Source organism: Panthera onca, chromosome E2, assembly GCF_046562875.1.
Source record: "Panthera onca isolate mPanOnc1 chromosome E2, mPanOnc1 haplotype 2, whole genome shotgun sequence".
Taxonomy (NCBI): domain Eukaryota; kingdom Metazoa; phylum Chordata; class Mammalia; order Carnivora; family Felidae; genus Panthera; species Panthera onca.
This window is the reverse complement of record NC_138353.1, coordinates 27,935,991-27,949,539: the sequence shown is the minus strand read 5'-3', so window position 1 is coordinate 27,949,539 and position 13,549 is coordinate 27,935,991. Positions and strand designations below refer to the sequence as shown.

Genomic DNA, 13,549 nt, shown 5'->3' with positions numbered 1-13,549 from the left:
ATAATATAAAAACAGGGAAGGGGACAAAACAGAAGAGACACATAAATATGGAGAACAAACTGAGGGTTGCTGGAAGGGGTGTGGGAAGGGGGATGGGCTAAATGGGGAAGGGGAACTAAGGAATCTACTACTGAAATCATTGTTGCACTATATGCTAACTAATTTGGATGTAAATTAAAAAAAATATATGTAGGTTTGGAGTTTGATCTCAATAGTGACTAAGGCTTTTTAAAAACAAAACAAAAAGCAAAACAAAAAAAAGAGGGGCACCTGGGTGGCTCAGTTGGTTGAGCGTCCCACTTCAGCTCAGGTCATGATCTTGTAGTTCATGAACTGGAGCCCCACATGGGGCTCACTGCTGTCAGCCTGTCAGCGTAGAGCCTGCTTCAGATCCTCTATCCCTTTCTCTCTGCCGACCTTCCCCCGCTTGCACTCTCCCCAAAAATAAATCTTTTTTTTTAATTTTAAAAAAGAAAAGAAAAAGAGCTAGGCTAGGAAAATAAGAAATTCAAACAAAATTAATAAATAGCCAATTAATGTGAAGGTATATACAAATTACATCAGTAAAATACTATTTTCCCCTATAAAATTGGCATAAACTGTTTTCTTTATGTTGGTTTTAGTAATTTAATATTTATTTTTTTTATTTTTTTTAAACGTTTACTTATTTTTGAGACAGAGAGAGACAAAGCATGAACAGGGGAGGGGCAGAGAGAGAGGGAGACACAGAATCTGAAACAGGCTCCAGGCTCTGAGCTGTCAGCACAGAGCCCGATGCAGGGCTCGAACTCACGGACCATGAGATCGTGACCTGAGCCGAAGTCGGACGCTTAACCGACCAAGCCACCCAGGCGCCCCTAGTAATTTAATATTTAGCACTGGGAGGGTTTAGGGGAAACTGGGACTCTTACACACAGCTGACCCAATCTTTCCACAAGAAAGGGTGCAAAAGTCTTACGAGATACAAACACCCTCCAGTCTAAAACTATGTGTCAAGACAATTCACACAGAAAGCATAGTCTTTAACCCATGGTACTGAGATAACTGCATCTCCACAGGCAAAAGAATGAAGCTGGATCTGTACCTCACACCATATACAAAAGATGAACTCAAAATGGATCTAAGACCTAAATGTGAGGGTCGGTAGAACAGGCAATTCTTTAGGGTGCCTGGGTGGCTCAGTCAGTTGAGTGTCCAACTCTTGATTTCAGTTCAGGTCATGATCCCAGGTCCCACACTGGGCAGAACCCACATCAGGCTCAGTGTGGAGCCTGCTTGAGATTCTTTCTCCCTTCTTCTGCCCTTCTCTCCTGCTCATGCTTTCTCTAAAAAAAAAAATAAAATACTAAGAACATGGAACTCTTGGGGCGCCTGGGTGGCTTAGTCGGTTAAGCGGCCAACTTCGGCTCAGGTCATGATCTCGCGGTCTGTGGGTTTGAGCCCCGCATCGGGCTCTGTGCTGACAGCTCGGAGCCTGGAGCCTGTTTCAGATTCTGTGTCCCCCTCTCTCTGACCCTCCCCCGTTCATGCTCTGTCTCTCTGTGTCTCAAAAATAAATAAACATTGAAAAAAAATTTTTAAAAAAAGAACATGGAACTCTTGATCTCAGGGTCGTGAATTTGAGCCCCATGTTGAGCAGAGAGATTATTTTAAAAAAATAAACAAAATTAAAAAAAAAAAAGACCTAAATGTAAGAGCTAAAACTGTAAGACTCCTGGAAGTAAACCATAGGGTTAATTTTCATGATCTTGGATTAGGCAGTGGTTTCTTGGCTATGACACCTAAAGCACAAGCAAGAGAAAAAAATGATAAACTGGAATTTATAAGATAGAAAAAAACAACAACAAAAACCCCTGTACTTCAAAGAACCTATCAAGAAAGTAAAAAGACAATCCACAGAAAGGGAGAAGTACCTGCAAATCATTTATCTAATAAGGGTCTAGTATCTAGAATATTTTAAGAACCCTTATAACTCAACAAAAAGACAACCCAACTAAAAAAGGGCCTATAAAAGCACATGAAAAGATGTTCACCATTAGTTTTTGGCAAATGCAAATCAAAACCACACTGACATACTGCTTTACACCCACTAGGATGGTCATAATTGAAAACACAGATAATGAAATAAGCTGATAAAAACATGGAGAAACTGGGAACTTCATACGTTGCTGGTGGGAACAAAAAATGTTACAGCTGCTTTATATGATCCAGCAATTCCACTCCTAGGTATTTACCCAAGAGAAATAGAAACGTATGTCCACATGCAAACTTGTATATAAACGTCCATCGCAGCGCTATTTCTAATAGCCAAAAAGTGGGAACAATCCCATTACCCCTCAAATGACAAATGGACACACAAAATGTGGTGTATTATACAATGGAAAATTCAGCCACCAGAAGGAATTAAATACGGACACGTGCGACAACACGACGAACTGTGAGAACATTACACTAAGTAAAAGCAGCTAGACACAAAAAGCTACATACGATAGGATGATTCCATTCCTTTTTTTAAGGGCTTTTTTAAAGTTTATTTACTTGAGAGAGAGAGCAGGGGAGGGCAGAGCGAGAGGGAGAGAGAACTCGAGCAGGCTCTGCACTGTTAGCACAGAGCCCGACATGGGGCTCAATCCCATGAACCGTGAGATCATTACCTGAGCCAAGATCCTGAGTCGGACACTTCACTGACTGAGCCACCAAGGCAACCCAACATGATTCCATTCTTATGAAATGTTCAGAATAACAAATCCATAGCGAGAGAAAGTCTGTATGGGTTTGCCAGGGGCTGAGGGTGAAAGGTAGAGTGGGGACTGATAATGGGTATAGGGTTTCTTTCTGAGGTGATGAAAATGTTCTGGAATTAGGTAACAGAGATGGTTATACAATCCTGTGTTATTCTAAAACCCGTGAACTGTACATCTTAAAAGGGTGAATTTGATGGCATGTGAATTACATCTCGGTTAAAATAGTAGAAAATGAAAGAAATAATCCTGTCTGGAGCAAAGGCTCATCTAAAAATGTGATTTTTAGGGCCACCTGGGTGGCTCAGTCGGTTTGAGCGTCCAGACTTCAGCTCAGGTCATATCTCATGGCTTGTGAGTTCAAGCCCTGCGTCAGGCTCTGTGCTGACAGGTCGGAGCCCGGAGCCTGCTTTGGATTCTGTGTCTCCCTCTCTCTATCTGCCCCTCTCCTGCTCACTCTGTCTCTCTCTCAAAAATAAATAAAAACATTAAAAAAAAATTTTAGCGTGATTTTTATACAAAACAAAAAATTGGAAACAAAGTAAATGTCCAACGGGGGGGGGGGGGGGGGGGATCAGTGAAATAAATTAAGGTGCATTAAATCCATGGAATACCATGCCCACACATAGCAGGTACACAGAGTCCTACTAAAGGTAATGAGGTATTAAAAATTGCCTTAGAAATAAATTTTAGGGTGCCTGGGTGGCTCAGCCAGTTAAGCATCTGACTTCAGTTCAGGTCATGATCTCACGGTTTGTGGGTTTGAGCCCCGCATCGGGCTCTGTGCCGACAGCTCAGAGCCTGGAGCCTGCTTTGGATTCTATGTCTCCCTCTCTCTCTGCCCCTCCCCAGCTTGCACTCTGTCTCTGTCTCTCTCAAAAATAAAATAAAAAATGTTAAAAAAAAAAATTTAAAAAAAAGAAAGAAATTTTACATGAAAGATGTTTGTCCTATTAATAATTTTTTTTCAGTCAAAAAAAGTAGGCCCACAATATTCTAATGCCCTTCTCCCAAAGAAGAAAACAATCTTAGGGTAAAATCAGTTCTAACTTCTGGACTCCAGATTGTGAGACAATAAATTTTCATTATTTAAAAAAATTTTTATTAACTCTTTGCACTAGAAAATAAATTCTAAGTATACTCACAATAGAAGTCCATATTAATAAAAAGAAAAAAGGAAATATAGGTATACGTACACTAAAAATTTAAAAATATTCACACCAATATATTAACAGTAGTTTATATCCTGGCAATAGTATTATGGAGGCTATTTTTTTACTTCTTTGGTTTAGGTATATTTTCCAGTTTCTTGGCAATTAGTATTAATTAGTAGTATTTAAACTATATGTTGATTTTGTTTATTTATTTTTAAATGTTTATCTTATTTTTGAGAAAGAGAGAAAAGGAGAAGGGGGGGAGGGCCAGAGACAGAGAGGGATCGAGGATCCAAACAGAGGATCTAAAGCAGGCTCCGTGCTGACAGCAGAGAGCCCGATACAGGGCTCCAACTCATGAACTGTGAGATCATGACCTAAGCCAAAGTTGGAGGCTCGACGGACTGGGCCACCCAGGCACTCCTTTATGTTGATTTTAAAAACAAGTATTCTAAGGGGCAGTGGTATTAACACCTCACACAAAGAAGTAAAAAAAGGATGAATAACAAACTTCAAGGAATAAAGATATCAAAATTTCAAACATCATCAGACACCTAACACTTCATTAAATACCAATCATTGGAAATTAACTTTTAAACCTCTATGACCACGATCCTAACAGATTCTTATTCTTGCTTTGGCAGAAATTTATAACACTTGACGGTACTGAAAGTAATGTTATTTTAACAAAATCAAAACACTAAGGGAAAAATGAGGGACCAGGTCCCAGATTTCAGTCCAGAAAATGGTTCTGATGAAACACAGTTTACTCTAGGATAAATTTGAAGATAAAGTATTCACTCTGCACAGTCTGAACACATTGTTCAGATATAAAAATACTGTAGAAAAACTTCACCATTGGGGCACTTGGGTGGCTCAGTCAGTTAAGCGTCTGACTTTGGCTCAGGTCATGATCTCGCAGTTCATGAGTTTGAGCCCTGCGTTGGGCTCTGTGCTGGCAGCTTGGAGCCTGGAGCCTGCCTTGGATTCTGTCTCCCTCTCTCTCTTCCCCTCCCCCACTCACACTTTGTCTCTCTCTCTCTCTCTCTCTCTCAAATAAAATGAACATTAAAAAAAATATTAGGGGTGCCTGGGTGACTCAGTCAGTTAAGTGTCTGACTTCAGCTCAGGTCATGACTTCACAGTTTGTGAGTCTGAGCCCCACATCAGGCTCTGCACTGACAGCTCACACAGCCTAGAGCCTGCTTCGGATTCTGTGTCTTTTTGTCCCTCCGCTACTCACATTCTGTCTCTCCCTCTAAAAAATGAAATTTATATTTATATTTATATTTATATTTATATTTATTAAAAAAACCTCACCATCAACAACAAAAACCAACACTAACAATAGTGTTTACTCCCCAAAATATAGCCAAGCCAACAGAAAATAAAGCTTACTCATAACATATGAAAGGACAGACTCTAAATTCTGAAATCAATTCTGCAGTTGTTTTTTTTTTTAACATGTTTTTTATTTTTTTTATTTTTATTTATTTATTTTTTAAAGATGGGACTTTAATTTTTTTTAATGTTTATTTTTGACAGAGAGAGAGAGAGAGAGACAGAGACAGAGACAGAGTGTAAGCAGGGGAGGAGCAGAGAGAGAGGGAGACACAGAATCCAAAGCAGGCTCCAGACTCTGAGCTGTCAGCACAGAGCCCAATGCGGGGCTCAAACTCACAGACCATGAGATCATAACCTGAGCCAAAGTTGGATACTCAACAGATTGAGCCACCCAGGCGCCCCTTTTACTTGTTTTTTTTAAAATATGAAAATAAAGCTCTACTTCATACTAGTTTCTAACTAGTTTCTAAGAAGAAGCAACATGTAAAGGAAACACTGCAAAGTACTTCAAAGATAAAACAAAGAAAAAGTTAAAATGAGTTTTACTTAAAAATTTTTAATTAAGGACATTCTCAATACTGCCAACAAGTTTTTAAACAAAAGTTAAAGTTAAAATTAGGTGAGGTTATTTATGAGGTTAATATGATAAAAACACAATGAACCATCACTACCTATAACAGAACAGCTAAAATAAAAAACAGCGATAACACTCAATGCTGGCAAGGATGCAGAGAAACTGGATCTCACAGGGCTGGTAGGCATGTAATATGATACAAAACTCTAAAAGAGAGTTTAGCAGTTTCTTTCAAAACTAAGTATGTACTTACCATATGACCCAGCACTTTTAGGCATTCATCCCCCCACCCCCATGAAACCTTATGTTCACATAACAATGTGTATGTGAATATTTATAGCAGCTTTATCTGTAACAGCCCAAAACTGGAAACTTTTGGGTTATGTCCTTCAACAGGTGAATCATTAAACAAACAGTGGTACATCCACACTTTGGAATACTACTCAACATTAAAAAGGAATGAACTATTAATACATGAAACAATTTGGATAGATCTCAAAGGAATTATGGTAAGAGGAAAAAAGCCAAAGTAACATACTGTGTGATTCCATTTATCTAACACTTTCAAAATGACAAAATTAGAGAGATGGAGAGATTAGTGGCTGCTCAGGGTTAGAGATGAGGGTGGGTGCGTGCAAGAGAAAAAAGGGGTAGCATGACGGATCTTTGAGGTGATGGTACCTTGATCATGGGGGTGTCACACGAATCTACACATGATAAAATTGCACAGAACTACACACACACACAAACACAAATGAGTGCATGTAAAACTGGGGAAATCTAAGTAATGCTACGAATTGTAACAATGTCAATTTCCTGGTTTTGCTATGAAGCTATAGTTATATAAGATGTTACCACTGCATGAAACTAGGTGAAGGGAAGATGGGATCTCTCTGTACAGTTTTTTGCAATTTTCTGTCAATCTGTATTTCAAAATAAAAAGTAAAACAAAACAAAACAAAACAATCAGATGGGGCTACGCATGAGAAGCTTGATACAGCAAACAGAAAAAATTTAACACAGCATTTGGAACATGGTAAAAACGCTATATACCATGAGCACTCTGACTTCATTGAGTACTTTTAATAAATCAACTAATTTGAAAACACGGGTTCTGCAGACTATTCAAACTACTTCAGCAGAGAGAATGATTGAAACTAGAATTCCTGAGTTATCAGATACCACATGAAAAATTTCTTACATACATGGCAAGATTTTTTTCAGATTTGAAAGTGTTCGAGTAAGAAGCCAGTATACAACATAAACATCTCCATATTGTTTTTTCCTCAAACCTCCAGCTTCAATCTCCATGTGGCTTGAAGCCCTTAGTATACAAAAGTCTCTTAGATCATCAAATAACTTAAAAAATGAAAACAGATATATCACTTGCTGTTCGAATCCAAATTAATGTAAAGCCTAGCTCAGGGCCATCCTCAATTTCAATATTCTCTTAGGGGAAAAAAAAAAATCCATGTCATGTTCAAAATGGTAAAATGAATTTGAAGATGCTGGTGTCCTGAAGCAGCTGAGTCCCTAGCAAATATTCCTAAGGACAGAAAGAACATTCTACCGGCAGTCCTCTGAATTCCTCAAGCAGGCTCTGAGCTGTCCGGTCAGCTCTGTAGGAAAAGAGCAAAGACAGGAGTCTCAGACCAGCTGCTGGGAACTAGATTCTAATTCTTCAAATTAGCACCCTCTTTGGTTTATAGCCCCCTTCAGGATTACTCCACACCTATGTGTGTGTAAGTGATTATACATCCAGTCTCTAGTGCCGTGGGTGTGATCCTGAAATAGTTTCCTCCACTAAATATTACTCCAACGGATTCAACAGAAGGAAGAATAGAAAGCTGAGTGAAATTACACAACAGCTTGCTTTTCTATTTTCCATAGAAAAAGTGGCTGAAATTTTTCTCAGCTTCAGCAGGTATAAGAATATCTAACTACAACCATCTGACCAGTCCCATATCAGCAAGGGAGCCCCTAAATTTTCTTCCCATGGGTTCTTCTGGACTCCTAACACTAGGATTTATTAGTAGGGGTTTCATGGAAGTATTCGTGATATAAAGCCATCTGTCACACCAGGACCAGCACTGTTCTAACACGCACTCCGCCGCCCTCCTCTCCCCTTCCCCTGCTACCCCACTGCCTTGGACTTTTCTAGTATCCCCTTCCTATCCTTCCTTCACTGCAATATATACTAAACCTTCTGCGGGAACCCAAGGTAGACTCCAAAAAGCTCTATTTACTCACTAGTCTTTTGTTTTTCAACAGCTAAAAACTTAATAGGGGATGAAAAAGATACCACATCCTGAAATACCAAGGATTCTGACAGTGACAGTGTTCACTGATCACAGATTTTAGACAGAACACGAGTTGTGGCATGAAGTATCTTAGTCGAACACACCATACCAGATTTGGGGGAATTCTCAAATACAAACTGCGCTGTTAGTATAGAATCAACACTGTAGAAAACCTAATGTCTTTTTTTTTCTTCCAAGGTTTTATTTAAAATCCAATTAGCTAACAGAGTGTAGTATTGGTTTCAGGAAAACTTCCTGTCTTACTGAAATCACATTTCAGTACCAAAATGCAGCAAAACTCAAAGACCCGAAGATTCTAGTTCACTAAAGAATTACTGTGGGCTACATTTGTGAACGCACAAAAATTAATACAGCAAGCACTTGGAAAAAGGCTTCTAAATTCTCTCATATTCAACCCACGTTAATCTATCGGATCACTTACTTTGGAGCCTAGCATCAACACCAACCTATTGATCACACAGTATAGAAACCAGCAGAAAGAGGCCACGATGCCAGTGCTGAAGAAGCATCTTGGACTTACTGTGATACAGTGTACAATGCATGTGAGGAAGGACCTGGCCCACTGCAGCAAAGACTACACCTTGGCTTGGCCCCCGAACTTCAACTCCCTGTTAGACAGTTCCACCTAAACCCCACCGTATTTTTCATTCCAAATCAACAATCCCATCCTTTATTGGCAATAATAAAAGCAACGTTTCCCCACTCTAGTTCAAAGCTGTGGTGTGATCAGTGAACCCGGGAGCCAGAATCCTCTCCACCCTCACCTTACAGCATTTCTCACACTCATTCATTCTTTACCAGTTCCCATCCCCATCATCGCAGTTCAAGAAATTATTCCTTAAGCCCAAGTTTTCCAATGGGGTCTTCTTGATGTCCCACCGTCAGATTCCTGCTCCAAAACATTATTTTGAACATGTCATTGAAGCCTTGAAAAAAAATATCTACAGATCTGGCAGTGCAGCCAACACAAACCTATCCTGATGAGCTTGGAGAAGCTCCAAGCACCTTCCACAAGAAGTTTCTAGAGACAGGGGGACTCGGGACCAAGGGCTCTGAATCTCCATACGTTAACTGCGTTCACTTCTTGTCATGGCTTCTTTCTCCATGGTAATCAACAATTAAATCTTTGAAAAGGGTTTCGTGGCTCATTTTCATGGACAACCAGAAGGAGCAGGTGGACTGCTTCCTACACCACAGCCAGCCTTGGAGGAGAATGAAGTCCAAGAAGTAGAATACTGAAAGCAACTTTAAAAAGAGGGGAAAAGAAAAAAGGAACATGAGCAAACCCCCTAGCTCTGCGGGTACATGGAGAAGGCTGAGATGGTGAGCTTATACGGATTTAACTTTGAAAGAGGAATATGAAAGCTTCAGGATGAAATCCAAATATCATACTCTACATTTAAGAAATGTCCATCCTAACTAGTGACCTAGTGGGTAAGAGGAAACATATACATAAAAGGAAAAATAACCACAAGCAGGCTACAGCAAGAGCGTGAGGCAAGTACTTCAAAAGTCCAAAGGAGGAACACCAAGAGAATCAAGGACCTGGACGATGGAGAAGTATCTTAGGATACTGAACTGTATCTTAGGAATGTTCAGGGAGTACGCCGACCACTTTGGCTGAGGCAGAGATCACAGAGACCAAAGATGCGAGACAGTATATGTATACAGCTGTCCTAGAGTTCCAGTCCGTTGTTCAATGTGCTGCCTGCCTTCTCCTCCCCTACCTGGACTGTCAGCTCAGAGGCCAGGAACCACTACAGTTTGTTGACCTATCAGCTAAATGTGAGTCCCAAGAACTCAGAATGTTAGTAACAGTTTTAGCAAATTTAATCTCGGCATAGCATAACATTGAGATGCCCTGTGAATTCAGATTTTTAAATACCTGTACTAAAAATAGCAAAACTTCTGGAAAAGTCAAGACATAAGGACCCACAAATCAAAACAAGAATTTTTAAACACCCAGACATTCTTACAAAAACACTCTTACGAACTGCCTGATAGAAAATTTTACTGCTGATATCCTCTAAAGGAAAAGGCAAAAGAATGGAAGGTCTGATGAAGTGATAAACAGTTTTAAAAACAGGTTTACAATCAGTTTTTAAACAGTAATCTATCTGGGAAATGGAAATTCCTCCCCTTAATCCCTTTGGGGGCAATACATTTGAATCAGGAATAAGAACATCCTGCCTCTACACAAGTTCAAATGTGAGCCTTTTACAGTATCCCCAACATTACATAGCAGGTAGAGGAGAGGACAATTTCTAACCCGTCAAAAAGAAGAGCAGCCAGTATTCTGGATTTCTTCTCTATCTCTGCTAGACATATATGCAAAAGCTTCGGTAAAATGAAACCAGGGAACTCCAAGGTTTTAGTTGACAGTGATTGCCTAACTGGAGCTTTTCCTGTGAAATGAAACTACCAGAACCTTCAAAACATCAATTTGCTTGTCGCTAAACCACAGGTTTATGCTCTGTCTTGGAAATGCTAACAGGATGGAACCCATGAGCCTTTTATTAAAACGTGATGACCATGGAGAGCGCCCTTGAAGCATAGCAACAGAGGACTCAACCCTAAAAGGTTCCCCTCTGGAAAGTGAGGACAGGTTTGACATGTAACCCCAGCGTGCCAGTCCTAAAACGCTGGACTGCATTTTCCATAAAAGGTGGGAGTTGTAATAGTAGCATATAGCAGACACCAGCCCACTAGAAGCAGATGGGAACCCACCAACTCATTTTACCCAGACCTCCAAAAAGGTACACAGAACTGTCTGTGCTTGCCAAAGCAGGGCAGATCTGAATGGGTGAATCTAAGAAAACGTTTCACAAAAGATTACTAATGGTAATTTCATGTGCCTACTGTAGCCCCCAATGTAAAACTGGATCTGAAAAATGAAAAGCAATTTGAAAGCTCATCCTCCATACTCAAGCGACACACACACACACACACAACACACACACACGGCCCAAATTTTTATTTTACAAAATATAAATGACTCAGGAACCTATTCCAGCACAGGGGCCCTTCTAGAAGGGAAAGCTAGCTGGAAACATTCCCTGCTTATGTACATAGTTCACTAGGGATCAGGTAAGATTCCATTTTGTAACAGCTGAACTTTAAACAGAAAGTCATTAATGGTGCAACATTCACTCATTAGCATAAAGTTACCCCCTACAACGAAAAGCATTGGCTGTATCTGCCAATATGACAACTTTACAGTAAGAAGCTGGAGCCAAGGTCCATGAACTCCTAGAAAGTTCTATCGGCCTCAGAAGAGCTCACCATCTCCACCAGCCTAAACTTAGCTGTCACCTCATTCCTCAATCCCCACAGAAAAAAAAGCATCGCTAATGCAGGATTTTTTTTTTTTTTAATAAAAAAAATTAAAGATGGGCAAAAGGGTCAACAGCAGGCAAAGCCTTACGGGGCTGAAATGATTCCTGTTTGGGATTGGGGGAGGGGGAGGAGCTTTCTGGATGTTTCTATTCTTGGCAAGGAAAGCACCTCCAGGTCCTGTACCATCAAATGGCACTAACACAGGAATGTTCTCAGGAAATCAATGATTTGTCCATGCTAATAGATTTCATCTTGGGGTGTGCTGGTGGGGAGCAAGATGGGGAGGATTGGAGGGGGGAGAATGGGGAAGGTGTGTGTGAATAGGGGGGATGGGAGCAAAGAGTGGATGGATAAGGGGGCCGGGGAAGGTGTGGACTGTTAAGAGGGAGAGTGTGGATGACTAAGGGACGTGAGGGGAGGGTGTGGATGGCGGAGGTTATGTCCAGAAAAGGCCTGGAAAGCTGGGGGGGGGGGGGGGGGGGGGCGCGGGGAGGTGTGGACCGCTATGGAGTGGGGGAAGGTGTGAATGGTGGAGGGATGGAGGGATGGCTGGCCATCAGCCCCCTCAGAAGCAGCAACGAAGGCAGGCCAAGAGGGGTGGCCTCGCCCAGGCTCCCCCTAATCCACCTTCTGTGGGCGTGTGCCCGGATGCGCGTATGCAAGGGCCAGGCCACCAGGCCGCAGGGCTACCACTCACCCCACGACTCCCTGGTTGTAGTTCCTCCGCTTCCACGGGGTCCCGCTGTACACGCCCCCGCTGCCGTCGGCCCGGCCGCCCCCCGCGGCCCGCCCTCCGCTGGGCTGCAGCAGGCTGTAGTTGAGTCCGTAGGTGCTGGCCTTATTGTCGCGCTTCCTCTTGTTGCTGCTGCCCGAGGCCGGGTCCGCGGGCTCCGCGGCGGGGACGGCGGCGGAGGAGTGTGGGGACGAGGACACGGAGGGGGACGGGGACGCCGAGGAGCCCGCGGCAGCCCGGCGGGCCCAGGCCGCGGGCTGGTGGTGGTTGTTGTTGTTGTTGGTCGTCTCCAGGGGCAGGAAGTCCCGCTGCTCCGCGGACTGCGCGTGGCCGCCCAGCAGGCGCTCCCCGGAGCGGTACATGCCGGCCTGGGCCGGGGCCGGGGCCGGGGCCGCGCCGCCCGGACTGCCGGTGCTGCTGCCGCTCCCGCCGGTGGCCGTGCTGCTGCCGCCGCCGCCGCTCGCGCCGCCGCTGCTGTGACAGTGGTGGTTGAAGTAGAGGTTCCTCAGCCCCTGGGTCGTCTCCCAGATCTGCATCCACAGACTGTTGGACGGTCCGAGCTGCTCTGGCTGGAACCAGGCGATCCTCGGATCCATCAAACGGCGGCGGCCGCTGCCCCCGCCCCTCCCGGCCGCCCGCAGGGCCGCCGCCGCCGCCGCGCCTCAGGCGCACGCCCGGCCTCGGCGGCTGCTGCTGCTGCTGCTGCTGCTGCTACTGCTGCTCGGGGCCCGCCGCGGGCGGCGCGGTCGCGCAGGGAGCCCGGCCGGCGCCGGCGGCGTCGCTCCCGCCCTCGGGGGCTCCGCGGGCCCACCCCCCTCCCTCCGCCCCTCCGCCGAGCCCCTGTCACTGGGGTCCCCGTGCAAATGGCGGCGGCGGCTCTGGAGTAGGGCAAGCGGCAGCGGCGGCGGCGGCGGCGGCGGCAGCAGCGGCGGCGGCGGCGGCGGCAGGACGCGCCTGCTCCGTAGCGTCCTCGCTCCTCCGGCCCCGGGGCGGGGCCTCCGCCCGCCCCGCCCCGCCCGCTCCGCCCACCCCCCCGCCCCGCCCCGCCCCGCCCCCGCCCCCGCCGCGCCGCGCCGCGCCGAGCCGCGCCGCCCGGCTAGCCCCGGCGGCCGCGGCGTGCGTCACAGAGGCCGTGGTGCGGCGTGGCGGGGGTTGCAACCGCCCGACTCAACCGTCCCCGTAGCTCCTGAGGAAGGGGCCGCTCGTACCTGGGCGTTTAGGCGCCCGTGAAGCGTGCGCCGCCCTCGGTCTGGGTTTCCCGGTCCCTGAGACCGGGCGAGGCCGGACGGACCCCGGCTCCGCAGGGAATGGATTGTGGGAGGCACCGCCCCCTCGTCGTCCCCTCC

At 44.7% G+C, this 13,549-nt stretch overlaps 1 protein-coding gene across 4 annotated transcripts in view; it reads right to left on the bottom strand.

Annotated features, from left to right (window-relative positions):
• The window catches only part of TENT4B (terminal nucleotidyltransferase 4B), a 76,550-nt gene extending 63,420 nt beyond the window's left edge, over window positions 1–13,130 (bottom strand). The window contains exon 1 of one of the 4 annotated variants that reach the window (XM_078438620.1): window positions 12,168–13,130. In XM_078438620.1, coding sequence (XP_078294746.1) covers window positions 12,168–12,799 — 632 coding nt within the window. In that variant the 5' untranslated portion in view covers window positions 12,800–13,130. The remainder of the gene's footprint in view (window positions 1–12,167) is intronic. The other 3 variants (XM_078438621.1, XM_078438619.1, XM_078438618.2) reach the window with 3 other exon arrangements.
• Between the last annotated feature and the right edge of the window lie 419 nt (window positions 13,131–13,549).